Source organism: Bos javanicus, chromosome 19, assembly GCF_032452875.1.
Source record: "Bos javanicus breed banteng chromosome 19, ARS-OSU_banteng_1.0, whole genome shotgun sequence".
Lineage (NCBI taxonomy): Eukaryota > Metazoa > Chordata > Mammalia > Artiodactyla > Bovidae > Bos > Bos javanicus.
The window spans coordinates 59,831,585-59,854,551 of record NC_083886.1 but is presented as its reverse complement, the minus strand read 5'-3'; the positions used below and the strand labels follow the sequence as shown (position 1 = coordinate 59,854,551).

The 22,967-nt window shown below is 48.1% G+C and overlaps 1 protein-coding gene across 7 annotated transcripts in view; it reads right to left on the bottom strand.

Moving 5' to 3' along the window:
- Window positions 1-22,967, bottom strand: part of SLC39A11 (solute carrier family 39 member 11) — a 372,698-nt gene that overhangs the window by 236,027 nt on the left and 113,704 nt on the right. For 6 of the 7 annotated variants that reach the window (XM_061392963.1, XM_061392958.1, XM_061392959.1 and 3 more), the window contains one exon: window positions 4,068-4,226. In XM_061392963.1, the coding sequence (XP_061248947.1) occupies window positions 4,068-4,226 (159 nt within the window). Of the gene's footprint in view, window positions 1-4,067; window positions 4,227-22,467; window positions 22,568-22,967 lie in introns of all 7 variants that reach the window. The other variant, XM_061392964.1, reaches the window with a different exon arrangement.

The following is a 22,967-nucleotide window of genomic DNA, read 5'->3' as shown; positions in this document are numbered from 1 at the left end:
TCATGACCTGGTCACCTTCAAAAGGCCCCACTTCCTAACACCATCATACTGGAAATTAAGTTTAACACATGAAATTTAGCAGGATACAGTCTGTGGCAAGAAAGGACTGTCACATAAAAATCTGTTTAATTTTTATAATGAGATTTGTGTGTTGCATTAATGCAATATTAATAAGACTAAAAAGAGAGACAGGAAGCCATGGAGATACACAGCCACCCTCCTCTCCCCACCTCCCCTCCACCCACCAGTAGAAAAATCTCTGCTTTACACTGAAGGTGCAGTCTTCGCAGTCACCGCCAATTTTAACTTTACATAGAAGCAAACTGCAAAGATCACAAAAATGTCAGCATCTCCAGATAGCTGTCCATGGTCCATTCTGCTTCTCCCTAGAGCCATCCAGGGGGACCATGGGCTCAGACTGGCCTGAGCCACACTCACCACCACCGCCTTCCTCCAGGGCCTGGCCGATTCCACCTTCCTCAGCCACCCCCGCCCGTTTCCACTCTCATTAAGCCATCATTTGGCAAAGCCTCCGTACAACTCTGTCAGCTCGTTTCCCATTAACGGTGACCGTGTCCGCCTTCTCCACTCTACCCTCAGATAAATGCAGGAAAATAAACACCCTTTCAGGGAGCGACTGGACAAGCGGAATTAACGTGGCCACAGTGGGTTCAACCTGACAGGCTGTTATGAGTAAAGCCCTTTTCATGAGCAATGTGGGGCTCAAGCTCCAAAAGGGAGACAAATACATCTGAAAGGCTGAATGGAGGGGAGCCGAGTTAGAGGACAAGGTCAGAGTTAACCATTTCCTTCCCGCCCTCCTGCAGTCTTGCCACCCTTCAGGTCCTGAATGTGTAAGAAGAAATAGGGAGGGCACCTCCCCTGTGGACTCGCAGAGGCACCTGTGCTTGGACCATCACGGGTCAATGTCAGAAGCCCTCCAGCAGGCTCTTCCCTGGGGCTCCAGTGGTTAGGACTCCGCACTTACAGTGCAGGGCACACCGGTTCAATCCCTGGTCAGGGAACTAAGATCCCACAGGCCTGTGGCACAGCCAAGGAAATACTAAAAAAAAAAAAAGGCCGAGGAAAAATTTAAGAAAAGTTTAAAAGATATATTTAGGGAATGCTAAAAGAATCCCTCAAAGCACCTCTGTGCTGAGCATACTCCTGCACCGGCTTGTTTCGCCAGGGACTGGCTTGCTCCCTCTTGCCCAAAGTCCATGCACAGTCCTCCCAAAGGACAAAGCAGAGGCTGTGGGGTCTTCTGCAGGCAGGGCCCCCTTCCTCCAGGCACTCGTTTTGCAGGACGAGCCCCGTCTGTCATCGCTGCAGCCAAAGCCTTTTGCTCTCACGACTGCGTCCTGCTCCTGGGCTGTGTGCTGAGCTGTGTGGCTTTGTCGCAAAGTGAGATGAACAGGAAACTGAAGAGATCTCAGTTGGAATTGCCCCACAGAACTCCTGGTTCCTACACTCCAACTGCAGTGAGCGTTCTGAAACCAAACTCTGGCCACCGCTTTCTCCCCCAGAAGAATGTATTCCCCTTGGCTGCACAATCAATGCTGACAACCAGCCAGACTCAAGGTCAAAACCCAATAACTCAGACTCCAAGATGCATCTTCCCTACGTCCGAGCAGCTGCCCTTTCTGGGTCTGGTTGGCAAATTCACAGTGAGACCGAGGGAAACCTCCAGCCTGTCTCAGAGAGATGGACAGACAGCTCCCCAGCACCACTCTTAGCGTCACGTTTGCATTTGGGTACTGCTGCAGTTATAAACAATGCTTATCTGTTTCCGAGTTCGTCCAAGACAAATTCCCCTTCTCACATCAACAGCATCAACTAACTTCTCTTAAAACGTCCCAGAACAGATGCTTCCTGCCAGGTTGATCTTTCTGCCAATGAGCGAGGTCCTGGGCATTCATGGTTCTTACGCCCTTTCTGAAGACCTTTCATTCTCTCCCTCAGTGCTCACCCACCACTCCCCAACCAGGCCTCATTTTCCAAGACTTCCCGCTGGGATCTTCTCTATATTCAAAGCATACAGTAGAGCAAACAGGAAGCAAAAGGTTAAGGAAAAAAAAATGTACCGCAGCATAGAACAAATGACTATTTACACGGCCCAGAGAAAGCCTCTACATTCGGGCAGCTGATCAAATACGCTGACACCCCCACCCCACCCCCGCCCTCCCCGCCCCAGTACCAGGGAACGGTGACTCCTCACGAGACAAAGAGCCCTCTGCCACATATTGCCTTGGAAGCCCAGGGGGGCTCGGGTGGGAAGGGCAGAAGGAGACCAGCAGGGGCCGTGCCAGCCCCGGTCTGCCATCCAGGAGTGAACGCCATTGGCCTTCCTGCCCGGGCAAGGAGAATACACTCCACTGGCAAGGTTACACGGAACCCAGGTGGGCTGGACAGCAGGCTATGGCAATCCACCCGGAGGACCCTCCCAGAGCCATTACCAAGCAGACGTGTCCAACAACAAGGGGGCAGAGGGTCCGGGGGGGTGGGGACAGAGGACCACAGCCTGACAAGCTCTCGTTGAACGAGAAGGACACAGTCTTTCCTCCAAGATGACATCACAGCTCCCCACGAAGACATCACTGCACAATGAGCTGTTCAGTCCAGAGGCTGGTCCCTCCGGATCAAGAGTGATCGATTTCTCATGAGTGTCTGGGCCACGTTCCTCCCAAGACTCTTCCTTCTCTCTCTCCGATGGGGAAGGAAGAAGGCAGGTGGGGAAAGGTGAGCCTACGTCCTGGGGTACGAGCCCTGCTGACTCCAGGGAACCCGACCTGCTCCCCGCCCACCACGATCCCCAGAGAAACTCTCTCCCCCGGATGGTCCTTCCCACGCCTCCTCCCTTCCTGGGTGAGCAGAGAATTCAAGCCCCAGCTCAGGTCTCTCGGGGGGCTTCTGCCCACCTCAGGGACTTGTTAAAACACAGCGCCTGTTAAGGTGACGCGTGCCTGCACTGGGTCCTTCCTGACAGCCACCCTTCAGCCAAGCTGGTTTCAGCCAATGGAGCTGGGTCACAGTCTCACGGTCTGGCTTTGGCTCTCTCTGCTCAGGGACTGCAGCCAGAATGCAGGCTGCTCTGTGTATCGGGCTTCTCTGTGAGCCAGGAAAAGCTCGCTCCCCAAAGCCAACCTCCCAGCACTGTTTAGGCAAAAAATAAAAAAAATCATCGGCTCACCCAAATTCTGGTGCCTTATTACTTTCTTTAATTCACAATTTTTGGCTGAGCTGGGGTTTCATGGCTGTGCAGACTCTCTCTAGTTGCAGCGAGCTGCGGGGGTCGGGGGCTCGAGGCCATGCAGGCTTCAGAAGTTGTGGCGCTCGAGCTTAGCTGCCCCGAGGCTTGTGGTCCCTCCTGGACCAGGGATTGAACCCATGTCCCCTGCATGGGCAGGGAGGATTCTCAACCGCTGGAACACCAGGGAAATCCTTGGTGCCTTTTTAGATTTTTTAAAATTATTACCTGGCAACCCCTTAAGGGAGTTATAAACCCTCAAGTCAAAAGAAGGAAACTGAGGGTAAGGGACACACAACTGGTTTGTGTCAGAAGCGAGCCCAGTCCAGAGCCCTGTTGCCCGGTCCCCCACCTCATCCCCCTATTAATCAGCGCTCATGGAGGGGATGCTCTGCTGAGTGTCTTCTGCTGTGGTCCAGCGTGTTCTCGGCTCCCTGGTGACGTCATAAGCTCGCTAAGGGTCAGGACCAGCGTCCCGGTCACTCCCTTGCCCCAGTCGAGGTCCATTCCTGCAGACAGTGCCGCAGCGAATGACGTCCAGGTGTTCTCTGCGTGTTTAACAAGATCTGACATTTAAAATCCGAACTTAGCAAAATGCGACTGAAGAGCTGATGAGTCAGACCACCGAGAGCTTATTTTCTTTTCAGTCACAATTCAATCCCTCTAGGTAAAAGCCCTAAATGGCTTGAAGTATCTATTTCGATACCACTAGCCACTTAACAGAGACATGACCCAGGGTGTTGAGTTTGAACAGAAGTAGATTCGTGGCACAGAGCTGGACACGCCCTGACACGAGAGCCCAGGGAGGAGCGGTACTCACCCAGTGAGGCATCAGGAGGTCGGCCACGTAGACAAAGGCCGCTCCAAGGGTGAAGCCGACGGCCACGGGGAGAAAGGCCAAGGAACCGAAGCCGCCGGAGGACATGGCCATCTCCACTGCCGGGGCCAGGAGAGACCAGTAGGAAGCCGCCAGCATGACCTGCAAAGCCGTGAAAAGCAGCAAACCGTTAAACCATCCCCAGAAGCCCTTCCAGTGGGGACTTTCCTAATTCTCTGTGGCCCAGCTGGAACTCTTGAGTGTCACCTGGGTTAAGCCTTAATTCTCAGTGGTAGGTGGGAACTATTCCAAGGCAAAAAGCAGCCATGAGAAATCAACTGCTGTGAGAGCTTAATCTGGACTTTGTGAAGAGGGAGTCTAGTTTGCTATCATCTCTCATATCCATACCTGACTGCTGGAGAAACCATAGCCTTGACTTATACTGACCTGTGTCAGCGAAGTGATGTCTCTGCTTTTAAATACGGTATCTAGGTTTGTCCTAACTGCTGCTCGTAGATAAAGAAATTGAATCTCGAAGTAATAAGATCATTTGCCCAAGGTCACTGAGCCAGGAAGTGGCAGATCCCGGGAACTGACCAAAGCAGGACCATCCCCACCTCAGTGAGAAGGGAACCACGAGAGGGAAAGGAGAGAAATGAAACTGGACTCGAATTGCAGTGGAGTCAACGGGATCCAGAGTTCTCCAGTGTTTAGTGAATTAGACACTCACTCACAGTTGTCTCCTCTTACAGATGCCGTGACGTCTTGGCTAGAGTACACCCACGACCCATTGCAACCGTATGACAGTCAGCACTGACAGGCACAGTGCTGAATGGGTTTCTAAAATTACTTAATGCCGCCTTGCCTTGAAAAACACATCTGCATCATCCATCTCCAAAATAACATCCGAGTGACAGAACCAGGTATTACGAACACAAGAATAAAGAACAAATACGTGAGGAAAGAAAATGATTTCTCTTCTGCAGAGCGTCACTCACACACAGTCATTGGCTCGGCACTAGATGCTCCCAAGAAAAATCTCAGTGCCACCTGTAGAAAATTGCACCTGCCTCAGCTGCTGTTGTTCAGTCGCTCAGTCACGTCCGACTCTTTGTGACCCCATGGACTGCTGCTCACTAGGCTCCTCTGCCCTCCTCTGTCTCCCAGAGTTAGCTCAAATTCATGTTCACTGAGTCAGTGATGCCATCCAACCATCTCATTTTCTATCACCCTCTTCTCCTTTTGCCTTCAGCCTTTCCCACCATCAGCGTCTTTTCCAAGGACTCGGCTCTTCGCATCAGGTGACCAAAGTATTGGAGCTTCCACATGAGTCCTTCTAATGAATATTCAGGGTTGATTTCCTTTAGGATTGCCTGGTTTGATCTCCTTGCAGCCCAGGGACTCTCGAGTTTTCTGCAGGTCCACAATTCGAAAGCATCAATTTTTCGGCACTTAGCCTTCTTTACGATCCAATTCTCACATTCGTACATGACTACTGGAAAAATCATAGGTTTGACTATACGGACCTTTGTCGGCAAAGTGATGTCTCTGCTTTTTAATACACTGTCTACGTTTGGTGGTTTACTCGCTAAGTCGAGTCCAACTCTTGCGACCCCATGGACTGTAGTCTGACAGGCTCCTGTCCATGGGATTCTCCAGGCAAGAATACTGGAGTGGGTTGCCATTTCCTTTTCCAGGGGATCCTGCCAACCCAGGAATTGAACCCAGGTCTCTTGCATTTAGACTCCCAGAAACAGTAAAAGTGGCCCATCAGTTCAGCTCCATGGGGCCGTCAGAGGAAGCCTGTGGGAACCTCCTCTATGCCGGGGGCTAATCATCCCTCTCCCAGACTCTGTCTCACCTGCTTTAGAATTCAACAGCCCTCTAGAGCTGCCATCTGTGGTAAGCTCCGCCAAGGAAGGCCAGCACAGAAGTACAGAGGCAGCCCAGGCATGCCCGGCAACCTCCATCCTTGCGTGTTTCGGGGCCTCCCATTTAGACCACATCGCCAGTAAGACCACTCCAGTCCCTCCCCATATCTCATCCCTGTCGATGTCACTGGGGTACTTCGCCAGCCTTGGCATCCCATCACCTTCTCAACGTCAAGTCCAACCTCTTCTGTCAAAGCTCCCTCTATCCCTAGGCATCACTGGATACCAATCTTTTTTCTGCTTCTACACGTGAAAAATACGATATTCTCATGGACAAGTGATAAGACACAGATCAGAAAGGTTATGCCTCTCAAGGGAGAGTTGGCCAGAATCCAGGATGCTGGACATGGAAAGGCATCTCCAACGACTCAGGTGGGTCCCTTTCTTAAGAATCCCTGTCCTCTGTCCTCCAGTCAAACCTGGAACCCAACAGGATTTCCTTCCTTCCTTCTCCTCAACAGTCTCCCTGCCTCCCACAGCTTGGAACATGACCAAGAATCGGTCTTGGGATGGAGCTGGGTTCCACTGGAATTGCAATGAGAAGCCTGTGCTCTGCAGCTGGAGAGTAGCCGACGCTTGACACTAGAGAAAGCTGGTGCGCTACAAGGAAGACCCAGTGCAAACATAATTTAAGAAATAATAAAGGGCATACGTGATCAACAAAATAATCACTTCTCCCCCAAAGATGTGTGCGTACATGTTAAGTCACTTCAGTCATGTCCTACTCTTTGTGACCCTATGGACTGCAGCCCACCAGGCTCCTCTGTCTGTGGGATTCTCCAGGCAAGAACACTGGAGAGGGTTGCCATGATCTCCTTCAGGGGATCTTCCTGACCCAGGGATCGAACCCACGTCTCTTACATCACCTGCATTGGCAGGCGGGTTCTTTACCACTAGCGCCACCTGGGAAGCACCCCCCTCAAAGATGACCACCTCCTAATCCATAAAACCTGTCATGTCACCTTACATGGCAAGAGGGACTCAGCAGCTGTGGTTAAGGATTCTGAGATGGTGAGATGATCCTGGGTGAGCTGGGTGGGGCCCACATCATCACAAGAAACGTTATGAGAGAGCAAGATGAGTCAGAATCAGAAAGATGTGACGACAAGAGCATGGTCAGACAGGAGAGACTGGAAGATGCTATGTCACTGACTTGACGATGGAGAAAAGGTCACGAGACAAGGGAGGTCGGTGGGCTCTAGAACCTGGAGGAGGCAAAGCAACAGGTTCTTCCCAGGAGCCTCCAGCAGGAACGCAGCCCTGCTGCCGCCTTGATTTTACCCCAGTTAGAACCAATGTGAACCTCTAATTCCCAGTGCTGTCGGATGATATATCTGAGTCGTTCTAAGCCACTGTGCTTGTGGTGCTTGTTACAGCAGCAACAGGAAACTCTTACAGCAGATAAAGGCACGTGTTCCTTTTTTTTTTTTAGAGCAGTTTTATATTCACAGCCAAACTGAGCAGAAAGTACAGAGAATTCCCACATACTGCCTGCACCACACATGCACAGCCTCTCCACCATCCACATCCTTCACCGGGTGGGGCGTTTGTTACGATCAGTAAACCTACACCGGTACATGGTTATCACCCAAAGTCCACAGTCTACATTGGAGACGGCTCTCTGTGCTGTATATTCTGAGTTTGCGCAAAGCCACAAAGACGTGCATCTACTATTCTGGTGTCAGGACCGGCAGTTCCACGCCCTAGAGCTCTCGTGTTCCGTCTGTTCATCTCTTCCGGCTCCCTGGCAACCCTTGGCAACCGCTAATCCTTTTACTGGCTCCACGGTTTTGGCTTTTCCAAAATGCCTTATAGCTGAAATTGTACAGTGTTCAGCCTTTTCAGACCGGCTTCTTCCACTTAAGTCAAGTGCGTTTAAGATCCTTCCATGTCTCTTCATGGCTTGATAGCCCGTTTCTTTTTAGCGCTGAATAATAGTCCATTGTCTGGATGGGCCCTGGTATTACTTACCTATTCACTTATCACAGGGCATCTTGGTTGCTTCCACGCTTTGGCAATTATGAATAAAACTGCTGTGATCACCCGTGTGCTGGCTTCTGTGCGGACGTAGCTCTTCAGTTCGTTTGGGTAAACAGCAGGGAGTGCGATTCCTGGACTGTATGATAAATCCTATAGATATATATATACATTTTTTAAGATAATCCCTCAACATGGGTAGCTTCCTGGAAACTGTCAACACTAGCAAAGCTCCTTTAAATGTTGGGAAATTTTTTTTTTTTAATCTGTATGTAGTGACATATTAACTAGCTGATACAGAAGCAGGAAGTAGTGTATCTGATTAACCTTCAATTACCCCTAAGAAGCAGGGCCTGCAGGGGAGAGTCTAGTGATGGGGAGGTGGTAATCACCCGGCACAAGACTTCAGGGAATGAGCTCAAAAAAAAAAAAAAAGTCGTTACCCACCAGTCCCCTTCATGACTCCAGATGACAGGTACTGAAGATCCTCCCGCAGCCGCAACCCTGCTTAGAAAGACAAACGGGGCTACCAGTGCGTCAGGGAAGAACAAATCCGACCCCACACTGGGTCTGTTTTCTTTTCTTTTACCTTGTACGTGATTGCTTTTGCTGTAAGAACATTGCCCGTAGCCCAAAATATAGAGGAGAGTCCACTCTCAAGACTCCGATCTTTATTTTTTTTTAATCTATTTATTTATTTCGTTTATTTGGCTGCACTGGGTCTTCAACGCTTTGTACAGGCTTTCTCTAGTTGCAGCGAGCAGGGGCTACTCTTCGCTGCGGTGGGTGGGCTTCTCATTGCAGGGACTTCCTCTGTTGCAGAGCGTAGGCCCTAAGGTGCACGGGCTCCGGGTTGAGGTGAAACAGGTTTAGTTGCTCCTCGGCATGTGGCATCTTCCGATCAGGGAGGGAACCCATGTCCCCTGCACTCCCGGGAGGTGCTTAACCCCTGGCCCACCAGGGAAGTTCTAGGCTCTAAAACACTTTTCCACTCAGAGAGAGATAAAAAGTTGCAGAACTGAGAATAACGTTTGTCTTTTTGAAGGTTTATAGGGACGTCGTGATTGACCTAAATAAATGGAGGCAAGAACAGCAGATTCTGACACCAGGAAGTTTGCAACAGCCACTCATACCCACTCCCCTTTTAATATAAAAGAATCCTGAATTCGGGTAAGATGGTTCTTTGGGACACTGGCCCACCATCTTCTCAGTCTACCAGTTTTCTGAACAAAGTCGCTATTCCTTGCTCCGACAACTCGTCTCTAGATTTACCGGCCTGCCATGCGCTGTACGAGCCTAGACTCGGTGACAGTGACCCCAGCCGGAAAGATGTCAAGTGGAGCCACTACCCCAAAGAGCATGTCCTCCCTAGATTCCTCGCGCAGGGGGTCCCCAGGTCAGGCTCTGCGTCTGCGGAAGCCGGAGACTGACCTCCCTGTTGCCCCTTCTCAGAAAGACACTCAAGGATGTGTTTACTCCATGAGATGAAGCAGTGAGACAAGAAAGTCAAGACAGGGGGAAAGGAATAAAGGGCATCTCCAGGCGGCGAGAAAAAAAAAAAAAAAGTACATCAGAGCGACACTGCAACAGGCTCGGAGAACCAGACCCCAGATGGGAAGAGGGGCTGGAGGGCTCTGGGAAAAGGCAGACTGTAGAGCCCAGGAGGTTTGAATGCTCGTGGGGGAGAGTCTACAGTCTTCGGTGGGAGGCTAGTGGTGGATTAACAACGGGTGCCCAGAAAACTAGGCAAAGGGGAAAAAACAGAGATCACTGCCAACTCTGGAAAACACCAAATTGCACAAGAAAGGAAATAAGTGAATACCACTGACAGTCTTAACAATGTAAGCTATTGTTTATTTCTTAACCAAGGTACTTAAATGCAAGGTTGAATATATACAACAGAAAATGTGCTCTTTAAAGCCTGGATAATTCAGGGGCATTGATGACACTCACAGTGTTGAGCAAGCATCAGCACAAAGTTCCAAAACCTTTCCACAGAACAGAAGCTCTGCAACCACGAAGAGGTAGCTCCCTGTCCCGTCTCCCTCCAGCCACTGGTAACCTCTAAGCTACTCTCTGTCTCTCTGAATTTACTTAATCTAGACACTTCATGAGGAGAAGGCAATGGCAATCCACTCCAGTAGTCTTGCCTGGAGAATCCCATGGACGGCGGAGCCTGGTGGGCTGCCGTCTATGGGGTCGCACAGAAATCGGACACGACTGAAGCGACTTAGCAGCAGCAGCAGCAGCAGACACTTCATGGGGCTTCTCCAGTGGCTCAGCAGTAAAGAATCTGCCTGCAATGCGGAAGCCTTAGGAGACATGGGTTCAATCCCTGGGTCAGGAAGATCCCCTGGATGAGGGCATGGCCCCCACTCCAGTATTCTTGTCTGGAGAACTCCATGGACAGGAGAGCCTAGCAGGCTACAATCCACAGGGTCACAAAGAGTTGAACGGACTGAAGTGATCTACTGAATACCCATGCACAGACACTTCACACGCATGTCTGGCTTTTTTCACTGGGCATAATGCTTTCAAGGTTCATCCATGTTGTCAGAACTTCATTCCTTTTTAAGGCTGAACAATATTCCATTTTTAAGCTGTGACTATGAACTAACCTTAAAAAACACAGTGTCTCTTGTGTAGGATGGTGGGGGTCGGGGGGGGGGGGTGGGGGGTGGAGATGGATAAGAGAACCAAATCCTCACCTTCCACACGAAGAAATCATGGAAGATTCTTAAAGCTGAAAAAGTCAAGAAACATCAGAGTAGGCATGCAGTTGAAAATGTGGAGGCAAAACAAGTGAGGAAACAGCTAAAATCGGTGTTCGCGCATCCCTATGTGGGAATTGGGGGTGGGGATGGTCATCAGACTTGCTTACTGTGAGCCCCACAAAACAACCTGATTTGTTAAACTATACACGCACATATCTTAGGGGAAATTTTAAAAAATGAATTGATAATATAATTTTAAAATATGTAAATATATAAGTAAATATTATAAATTTGTGATATGATAGTTTTTAACGTTTTGATCATAGAAGACCCTGATTCACAGTGAAGAGGATCCTGTGGACAAAAGTTCAATTTTCAGACAGGTGCCTGCACGACAGTGAGACACCGCTTGGCCCGTGTGTTTTTGTTAAAGGCTCCTAACTCACAGTCTGGACAAAAGGAAAAAAAAAAGGCCAAAAGGCACTTGCAGAGGAGGAGACATTTAAAATCAGCAGACAATCGGCTGTACTCAAAACGATCATTTTTTTAGCTTAAAAAAAAAGAAATCAGCGGACACTTGCAAGCTGTTTCTCATGTTGCTTGAGAGTAAAATTCCATATTTCCCATCTGTAGTTCCCCAAACTGAGCAAAGCTCCTAGGATCCTTCTTCTCAAAATGCCAGAGGGATCCATACTCTATAATGCTATTAATTTCCCTCTGGTGTCAGGGGTACCAGCATAGCATAATCACAAACAGTAGCTAAACACCTAGCCCACAGCAGGCAGATCTTTTCATTTCTGCTTAAGTGCTCGTTTTAGGACAATTTCAGCTCTGGAAACATATGTGAAATTTGTGAAGAGCGTCTTGAGGGACACATCAGAATATTCTGGCTTGATGGGTGCAATTAAGCATTTCTTCTGTGACAGTGAAGACAGTTTAAACACTGGAGGAAAAGCCAAGCTACAAAACGAAATATCCCTCTTAATAAAAGAGGGGGAAGATATTATTGCACAGAGTTCACTGACAATACAATGAATATCAATGGCAGGTGGGGCAGTGGAGAGCTGACCACAACGCAAGCAGAGGGACGGGGAGGAAAGAAAACTCAGCAGGAAACCCTGCAAAACGAGGTCGCTCATGTTCATTCAACACTGAGTCACACATCAGAAGCCCACGGTGGGGTGGGGAGGGGCACATAAATGTTGCATTGAGTCAGCTCTCCAGTGCGGCACGTCAATTCTCAGTCATGACTCAGGCATGAATCAAATTCATATGGGGGCTCTATCTATACCTAATCTTTTATTTAAAAAAAAACAACCCTCAAAATATACCAGCTTCTTGCAATTTTACAAAATTAAACCAAACAGCTCAGAATTATAATCATTTACATTCAGCTTCAATTACAGTTGTTGGTTGAGGCAGACCTGCCTGGGTGACCTAAGTCTTGCTGGCCACACCCACCTGATGAAAATAATGGAAAAAGGCCTGGCCTACCAGATGGTATGTAATTTCCAAACCAGGAAAAAGCACTGGAGCTTCAAAAAGAATCTACCCTGTGATCCACTGATCCCTCTCCTGGAGACCTGCCCCAAGAGAAATGAAAACAAATGTCCACATGAAGACTCAGGAGGGTTCAGAGCAGCTTCAGTCACAACCAAACCCAAATGCAAGAGTTCAAATGTCCATCCACAGGAGAATGGACAAACCCACCGTGGTCCATTTATAAATGAAATATTCCGTAGCAATAAAAAGAGGAAAAAATACTGATGTCATGACACAGAGGAGTCTCCAACATTATACTGAGTGAAAGAAACCTGTATATAAACACACACACACACACATACACACAGAGCCCTACCCTGTATGATTCCTTTCAAGCACAAGAATATTTAAAACCCATCTATGGTACAGGCTTCAGCAGTATGTGAAATGTGACCTTCCAGATGTTCAAGCTGGTTTTAGAAAAGCCAGAGGAACCAGAGATCAAATTGCCAATGTCCTCTGGATCATCAAAAAAGCAAGAGAGTTCCAGAAAGACATCTACTTCTGCTTTATTGACTATGCCAAACCCTTTGACTGTGTGGATCACAACAAACTGTGGAAAAGTCTTCAAGAGATGGGAATACCAGACCACCTTACCTGCCTCCTGAGAAATCTGTATGCAAGTCAAGAAGCAACAGTTAAAACTGGACATGGAACAACAAACTGGTTCCAAATCGGGAAAGGAGTATGTCAAGGCTGTATATTGTCACCCTGCTTATTTAACTTACATGCAGAGTGCATCATGAGAAACACTGGACTGGAGGAAGCACAAGCTGGAATTAAGAATGCCAGGAGAAATATCAATAACCTCAGATATGCAGATGATACCACCCTTATGGCAGAAAGCAAAGAAGACCTAAAGAGCCTCTTGATAAAAGTGAAAGAGGAGAGTGAAAAAGTTGGCTTAAAACTCAACATTCAGAATACTAAGATCACAGCATCCGGTCCCATCACTTCATGGCAAATAGATGGGAAAACAATAGAAACAGTGACAGACTATTTTTCTGGGCTCCAAAATCATTGCAGATGGTGACTGCAGCCATGAAATTAAAAGACACTTGCTCCTCGAAAGGAAAGCTATGACCAACCTAGACAGCATATTAAAAAGCATGATGATGATGACCCGCTCAGTCGTGTCCGACTCTTTGCAACCCCATGGACTGTAGCCTATCAGGCTCCTCCGTCCATGGGATTTTCCAGGCAAGAGTACTGGAGTGGGTTGCCATTTCCTTCTCCAGGGATCTTCCCCACCCATGGACTGAACCCGGGTCTCCCGCATTGTAGGTAGATGCTTTTTTTTATCGTCTGATCTACCAGGGAAGCCATTAAAAAGCAGGGACATGACTTTGCCAAAAAGGTTCATCTAGTCAAAGCCATGGTTTTTCCAGTAGTCATGTATGGATGGGAGAGTTGGACTATAAAGAAAGCTGAGCACCAAAGAATTGATGCTTTTGAACTGTGGTGTTAGAGAAGACTATTGAGAATCCCTTGGACTGCAAGGAGATCCAACCAGTCCATCCTAAAGGAAACCAGTCCTGAATATTCATTGGAAGGACTGATGCTGAAGCTGAAACTCCAATGCTTTGGCCACCTGATGTAAAGAACTAACTCACTGGAAAAGACCCTGATGCTGGGAAAGATTGAAGGTGGGTGGAGAAGGGGACGACAGAGGATGAGATGGTTGGATGGCATCACCAGCTCAATGGACGTGAGTTTGAGCAAGCTCCGGGAGTTGGTAATGAACAGGGAAGCCTGGCGTGTTGCAGTCCATGGGGTCGCAAAGAGTAGGACACAACTGAGCGACTGAACTGAACTGATGGTGACAGAAATTACAAAGTGGTTGCCTGAGGAGAGGCAGACCTGACTTAGGTAACAGAAGCTCTTTCTGGGGTGACAGAAACATCTTCGATCCCATTTTGGGCAATGGGTAAACAGATGTATACAATTGTCAAAAGCCACGGGGTGGGAGGTGGGAGGGAGGTTCAAGAGGCAGGGACATATGTATACCTATGGCTGATTCATGTTGATGTATGGCAGAAACCAATACAACATTGTAAAGCAATTATCCTTTAACTAAAAAAATAATAATTAAAAAAGAAATCCATCGGGCTGACACTTGAAGATGTGTGCATATTATTACATGTAAATCATATTCACTTTCTTTAACTCTTAGGAAGGCCGCTCCAGATTCTAATGAACCACATTTGCACTGGAGATAGTCTCTTCTGTATCCAGGTTCCAGTGTGAAACTGGAGTGTTAAGTCGGTCAGTCGTGTCTGACTCCTTGTGACCTATGAACAGTAGCCCCTCAGGCTTCTCTGTCCATGGGATTCTCCAGGCAAGAATACTAGACGGGGGGTGTCATTTCCTTCTCCAGGGGATCTTCATGACCCAGGGATTGAACCCAGATCTCCTGCATTGCAGGCAGATCCTTTACCACTGAGCCATGACCTTAACTACACTTAAAATAAGACCATGATGCTCTGAACATTTAGACTCTTCATTTGAGTTCACCATTCCTCTGGCACAAACCCACTATGGTGAATGCTGGAGAGGCGTCAGCATGCTCATTATTAATTCATCAGCCCTTACATTTGGAAGAACTCGATGACAGAGGACTCCCAGAATCCCTCAGCCTGCCAAAACTGTTAACTCCATATAGACTAAGGAAAAGGGAGGTGGGGGTGTCCTCATCAAACCTCTTCACCAGCTGGTCCCCAAGAGAGTGAGAACGCCCTGCCGTCCAAAGCACCCTCTCCATGGCACCCAGCCACCAACCCATCAGCACCCTCTCGACTTCGGCCTGTAGACGGGCGGCTGTGCCAGCTGGTCAAGCCTCCCCCACCCCACCCCGTCGCTCGCCCCCGCTGGTCCAAGCTGCTCCAGACCTGGCTGGCAGTCAAAATCTGCCAGCACGTGACAGAGGAGAGCAGACTGAGCCGTCTGGCTCCATGGAGAGAGAGCTCCGAGGTCTCTTTGCTGGTTTTCTTCCAGAGGGGGGACGAACCCTCAAACTGCAGGCTCTGGGCGTCCCTCCAGGCTCGAAGGAAATCCGCAGGGCGGGCTTAAGGACGGGACTGTCAAGGTCAAGGAGAAGGAAGGATGCTGCCCCTCACTCCAAACACAATCACGATTCGTTTTCACCACACGTGAAAGCCTGGTTCTCAGAGTGTTTTCTGTCCTAACTCACCCGATGGATGTGGGAGACAGCCATTGGTACCCTAGCCCTGATCCTGGGGACATACAAAGGGTTCCAGAGTGATGGGGCAGAACCTCAAGAAGGGACTGGAGGGAGGAAGAAGACAAACCCCACCTAGGGCTACCTGACTTAGCAAACAAAAATACTCAGTGTCCAAATATATCTGAATTTCAGATAAACAATGAATTTTTTAATTTGGTACAGGCTTCTACTAAACACAGCTTATTTGAAATTGTAATTGTACTGACCATCCTACCTTTTACCTGTCAACCCTGGCTAGTACCACCAGCAATTCCAAGGCAGATCTGCCGTCTTTCCCTCTGTCTCTCTGTCTCTCTCTCTGAAAAGCAATACTGCAAAATTTCGGACGCTGACTGCAGCCATGAAATTAAAAGACGCTTGCTCCTTGGAAGGAAAGCTATGACAAAGCTAGACAGTGCATTAAAAAGCAGAGACATTACTTTGCCAACAAAGGCTGTATACTCAAAGCTACGGTTTTTCCAGCAGTCGTGTATGGATGTGAGAGTTGGACCATAAAGAAGGCAGAGTGCCAAAGAATTGATGCTTTTGAATTGCAGGGCTGAAGAAGACTCTTAAGAGTCCCTTGGACTGCAAGGAGATCAAACCAGTCAATCTTAAGGGAAATGAACTCTAAATATTTATTGGAAGGACTGAAGCTAAAGCTGAAGCTCCAGCATTTTGGCCACCTGATGTGAAGAGCCAACTCACTGGAAAAGACTCTCATGCTGGGAAAGATTGAAGACAAAAGGAGAAGGGGGCGACAGAGGATGAGATGGTTGGATAGTATCACTGACTCAATGGACATGAATTGGAGCAAACTCTAGGAGACCGTGGAGGACATGGAAGTCTGGTGTGCTGCAGTCCATGGGGTTGCAAAGAGTCGGACACTACTTAGGGATTGAACAAAAACAGCAGTTAGTGGATGGAAGGCAGGACTCTGGAGTCAGACTACTTGGTTCCAATCCAAGGTCCAACTCTCTCTCCAAGCTCCCAGCTGGGAGTCCTTGGGTGAGAGATCCATCTCTCTAGCATTACTGTTTCTTCATATGGAAAATGGAAATAGTAACAGAAATAATAATGACACTCAGAAGTGAAATGTAATTAATAACAACAACATTTACATAGAGATTTACTGGGCTTCCCTGGTGGCTCAGAGGTTAAAGCGTCTGCCCGCAATGCGGGAGACCTGGGTTCAATCCCTGGGTCGGGAAGATCCCCTGGAGGAGGAAATGGCAACCCACTCCAGTATTCTTCCCTGGAGAATCCCATGGGCGGAGAAGCCTGGTGGGCTACAGTCTACGTGGTCACAAAGAGTCGGACACGACTGAGCGATTTCACTTTCACCTTCACTTTACTGTCTGCCAGGAACTTTCTTAATCCTCTTGACAGTAAGAGTCAAGTTCTACCATTACCCCTATTTCAGAGATGGGGAAACTGAGGCACGGTGCAGTTAAGTCATTATTAACAGTAGTCAGTAAGCGGCAGTCAAAATTCAATCCCAGCTGTGGAGTCCTTGACCATGACCTCGTCCCCACGGTGGTGCTCGTCTCCTATAGAGTTATCTTAAGGATTCCATCCATCCCTCACGTGCTCAGCCATGTCTGACTCTTTGCAACCCCATGGACTGCAGCCCACCAGGCTCCTCTGTCCATGGGATTCTCCAGCAAGTATACTGGAGTGGGTTGCCATTTCCTCCTCCAGGGGATCTTCCCAATCCAGGGAATGAACCCAAGTCTCCTGCATTAAACGTGGATCCTGTACCCCCTGAGCTATCGGTGAACACGTTTTAAGGATTATATGCAATAAAGCATGTAAAACACTTAGCACAAAAACTAGCCTAGAGACTCTATAAATAATTGGTGCTGCATATGCTTAAAATTTGTCTCTATTTTTCCTATGATAATAGTAAGTCATTGGAGAAAATAACCAAACAGGAAAAAAAAATGAAGGCTCTCAGGGGGAACCAAGGGATTCAGAGAGACAATGACTGTTAAGACAAAAACCTATCATTACTATCAGACAGGTGCGAAGGCATTGACGACATCCACAAAAAAGCACAGGCTGCTAGAGAGAAAACAAACCAAAAACAGGGAGAACGATAAACTGTTCTCAGAACTGGGAATGCTGAAGACAGCAGCAACAGGAGAAACGTTTGCTCTTCTGATGGAGGTAAAGGCGATGAAACTTCCCACCATGCAGAATAAAACTGCAAAGGTTTTATAAGAAACAGAAAGAAAAGAGAGAGGAAAATGAGACACTCGGTCCAGGAAGTCCAATAGCCAACTAATAAGACTAATAAAAAGACAACAGAGAATCAGAGGGGGAACTATTTAAAGGAACATCAAATAGCATTTACCAGAACCAGAGGGCGCTGGTTTCCAAATCAAGATATGGCAGATACAGTACGCAAATGTACCTAGAAATGTGGGAGAAAGTTTCTCAAGAAACAGACAGAAGTGGTTCCTTCTTAAAAGAGAATGGGGCCATGGAGGGGGGTGGCGGTGGATGGGGGAACTGCCTTTTTCTTTTTCTTTGTAAGCCTTCTATTAACATGTGCTCTTTGTAAATCAGTGCAACTATTAACTTTGAAAACAATAAATGATGATTCCAAAAATCGAGCCCCACGTAAATGTCTAAGAAGTCGTTAGTAAAGGATACCATAGTTATGTGAGGTTTGAAAGTGTTAGTCACTCAGTTGTGTCTGACTCTTTGCGACCCCATGGACTGTGTAGCCCACCAGGCTCCTCTGTCCATGGGATTCTCCAGGAAAGAATACTGGAGTGGGTTGCCATTCCCTTCTCCAGGGGATCTTCCTGACCCAGGGATCAAACCCGGGTCTCCTGCAATGCAGGCAGATTCTTTACCATCTTATCCCTCAATAAAGATGAAAAAAAATATTATGGCCAATTTGTATAAGGAAGTACCATGCAACCCCCAAAACAACGAGAAAAGGCTCAGGTTTATCGTGAAAAAAAGCATTTTTAAACACTATGCATGGTATGATCCCATCTTTTGAATGATGTGTAAATGAAGAGAAGTACAGAAGAGCACACTGCTGAGAAGAGACACTCGGAGGCATCATCTAGGAATGAATAGGAGGGATGCATAGTAATACTGAGGACCACAGAAACTGGAGAAAAATTCTTCCAAAACCGTAACACTCCGGGCTTCCCTGGTGGCCCGGGGTTAAGAATCCGCCTTGCAATGCAGGGGATGTGGGTTCAGTCCCTGGTCCAGGAACTGGGATCCCACACACCCCGAAGCAACTACAACCGAGCATCGCAACCACCGAGGCCGTGACCCACAGCTAGGGAGCGCTCGCACAGCAACGGAAGATCCTTCATGATGCAAGGAAGGACAAACACAACCAGATAAATAAACAGCTTTAAAACCTGTGATACCCATTACACTGATCTGTGTCTGTGTGTGCTCAGTTGCTCAGTCGTGTCCCACTCTTTACAACCCCATGGACTGCAGCCCACCAGGTGCCTCTGTCTATATGGATTCTCCAGGCAAGAATACTAGAGTGGATTGCCATACCCTCTTCCAGGGGATCTTCCCGACCTAGGGATCAAACCCAGGTCTCCCACATTGCAGGTGGATTCTTTACCATCTGAGCCACGAGGCAAGCCCAAGAATACTGGAGTGGGTAGCCTATCCCTTCTCCAGGAGATCTTCCTGACCCAGGAATCAAACTGCAGTGTCCTGCATTACAGGCGAATTCTTTACCAGCTGAGCTTCCAGGGAAGCCTGCATTGATTTATATCAATCCCAAATTCCTCATGTATCCTCCACCATTTCCCTGATATGACATAATAGTGACCCACAGGCACTGGACATTTGCAATGTGCCAACCACTCTGCTAAGTGCTTCAGATATATTTACTCATTTCATCTACACAGCAACCCTGTGATGGAGACCATCCTATGAGATCTGTTTTACAGATGAGGAAACTGAGGCTTACAAAGTGGAAGTTAACTGGCCCAAGCTCACACAGCTAATAAGCTGAGAAATCAGGACCAAACCCAAGCAAGCTGACTCCAGGGCTCACGGTCACACCAGCGTGCACGTGCGCTAGCAAAAAGGCAGTACGTCTCGGTGCCCGGTGGCCCCTGCCCCGAGCTCAACCCACAGGGCTGATGGCTTGCGACATTTCCTGGCATGACTGCATCCTGAGAACTTCATCATAATTAAATCGCGGGGAAATTTTCAAAGTGCTTCAGAGATGTAATGAGTTTACATTCAATTAGTTTCTTCCTTCATTGGGAGAATCAGAAAGACCGATTTCCTTACAGACTCCACAGGGAGGATTTCTCACTGCCTATTTGGAGATTTCATTCTGAGGTTCCAGGGATATAAATCAGTGCACACAGAATATCTGGAGAAACGGGGCTGGACTTAAAGGCAGCCAACTTCAAAGAAACCCTCAAACAAACGTGCCATGCTCATTTAACACATTTCAAAAGTATCGTTTAGAACTCTGTACTAAGGACCAAGCCTCAACAGTAAAAACAGCAGCTCCTGTCTTCTAGGGGAGCTACAGATGCTTGTCAAAAGGTACTAAATTCCAGCTTAGAGGGGGCTGAGAGATAATGATGGAAGAAATGAGATGCTAAATTTCCCTAAGGAGCAAATTTCTGATGGCAAGGATCGGGAGGGACCAGGCTCCCAGAGGGACACAGCAGGCAAACCCTGAGGGCTTTCAGAACTGAGTCCATAATGAGAGCCAAGGTGCGTTAAGGAAAGGCAAACTCCCCAGAGTAACTGGTGACGTATTTTCAACTCAACCCCCCACAGTACCAAGCGCACTCCTGCTCCGAGCCAGTCTGGATGCTAGCTATCTCCAGTAGGAAGGGGAAACCCCTCTCCAGGGACTTCATGAGGTGAGGTCACATCTAGGGTACCCCACACGGATTCACGAAATGTGGGTGTGAAAACATTCAGGCACAGTAAAGCTCTCAAAGGAAGTATAGATCTATGGGGGAGGGGGGAATAAAGACTTATCCTTCTTCATCCATCCACCCATCTATTCATCTATCCATGCACCAATCATCCATCCATGTCTATCCATCTATCCATCCATCCACCTACTTGTTCATCCATCTATTCATCCATCCATCTACCCATGCATGTATCCATCCATTTATCTTATCCATCCATCCATCCGCTCGCCTACCTACCCATCTATCCATCCATCCACCTACCTGTTCATCCCTATATCCATCCATCTACCCGCCTTTTCATTCATCCATCTATTCATCCATCCATGAGTCACCCATCCATTCATCCATCTATCCATACATCTACCCATCCACTACCCATCCATCCATTCATTTGAGCATTTTTTCATCTGTTTACTGATTCAAAAAAATAATATTGAGAGCCTTCCACACGTTAGGGGTACTTCCTTAGACTCTTCCCTGATTCTTCTCTTTTTGAAACTGCACTGCACAGGACTCCCCCCCTCCACCAGGGCCCTCTCTACTCTCCCCCTTTCCTTTATTCTTCTCCATGACATGTATCTCTGTCAGACACACTGTAAATTTCACTGCAGAGTTTATCATGTGGCTCTCAGCTAGAATAGCAGTTCTAGGAGGGCGGGAATTTTTGTTTGCTTTGCTTACTGTTTTATCCCCAGTGGCTAAAGCAGTGCCTGGCACACCCTGGGTGGGGGAGTCTGGGGGGAAGTATCTGGAGGACCACTGGAGGCTCCCTTCTTTTCCCCTCCGGCCTTAAGCCTTCCATGCACAAGTCAGACAAAGGAGTCCACCGTGGGGCAGAGAACACTCCTCACTGTTATATGCAGATAACAAAACAAGCTACAGGACTACTGGGGGGTCAGACGAGGTCACGGATGGGAAAGGGTTTTGAAAAATATGAAGCCATAAACCAATGTCTCAGAATAGTATTTGGGGCTCACGAGCTCATAAGATGCAAGTGTTCTCTGAAGTTAGCACACGGACACCCCTCTGCCCACGGGTTCCTTGATGCATAATTACAAAGTGCTGCACACAGTGGAATCGGTAATCTACTTAAAGCTTATGCACAGGCAATGACTCCGTGCCCCTTCCTCCACTTTAAATACAATACTAATCCATTTTCCCCTCGTTTATGCCTGTAACAGATATATATTCTTTCCACCCTCCTGGAGAACTAACTCACTTAGCCCCAGGGCTGTCGTGGTTGATTTCTCCACAGAAGACCAGAAACAGTTTCAGAAGCAGAAAGGTTTCAAAAAAAAAAAACTCCTATAGCAGAAAAAGGAGAGAAAGAAAATCCATGGCAGGTAAGATGAACCCTCCCCCCACACACTGCTTGTCAACTGCACGATTCTCTAGGGCAGCTGAACCTCCACTGGGCATGATGGTTCTATTCTGTGAGGCATCGGCTCCTGGCCTCCAGCCAGAGTCAGATGTGGGGATTAAAAGGCAGGGCAGCCTGACGGCAAAGATCAGCTTCCATGGGCAAGCTATTAAAGTGTTTGCCGTCCTGGTATTTCGGTCTCTCGGCTCCAGAAGGCACAGAAGCATTACACAGTCATGACTGGACTTTTCCTCCCATCGTGGAAGAAGGGAAGGATCTCAGTCTCGGTGGAGCCCTGAGATGCTCGCCTGGAGGTTACAGGACTTGCCGCTAATCACGCAGATTGTAAGGAGCTAGAAATGCAACCCAGGGCTCACGACTCCCAGGCCCAGGCCCAGGCCCAGTGCTCTCTCTACCACTGTGTTGGCTCAGAGCCTGCCTCCTGGCCTCAGCTGCCTGGAAGAAAAAAAAAAACAGCACTCCTGAGGCCGGACTCCTTGGGATAGGAGGCATCGGGATGGAGGTCCTACCTCCATCCTGCACCCCGACGCTGAGGCCAATAGCCTCTCCAGTCCCTGAGAAAGCAGCCAGCAAGGATGCTCAGCCCAAGATTACAGCTCCTCTGAGCTCTGCATGTCTCACCACCCTGGGCAGGGACAACGAGATAATAAAAACCTCAGCCTGGCACCACCCCAGTGCACTGCCCACACACTCACCCGAGACATGCCAGGTCAGGCTTTCTCTTCATCTGTCTCACCCTCAGCAAAAAGCTCTTTAAATCCATAACTTACAGTCATCCAGTGAGGCGGGACTCACCTACAAAGAGGGAAGAAGGTCGATCCCTGAATTTAGAAGGACATTCTAGGGGATGTCCCTGGTGGTTGAGCGGTTAAGAATTCGTCTCCAATGCACGGGATGCGCGTTTGATCTTTGGTTGGAGAACTGACATCCCCCATGCTCCGTGGCATCTAAGCCCAAGCCACAGCCAGAGAGAAGTCCACATGCCACAAAGATCCATGCAGCTAAATGAATAAATTTTAAAAGGGGGGGGGGGGTGGTGAAAAGGACATTTTGGAATTCAAAAAAAAGAAATCAAAGTAACACAGGTGCAGGATAATGAAACCAAGAAATGCAGAAGCATGGAATATTAAAAAAAAAAAAAAGCAAACAAACAGTATTTGGCCCAAGTTTATTCCAAATCCACAGCTTGGATGTA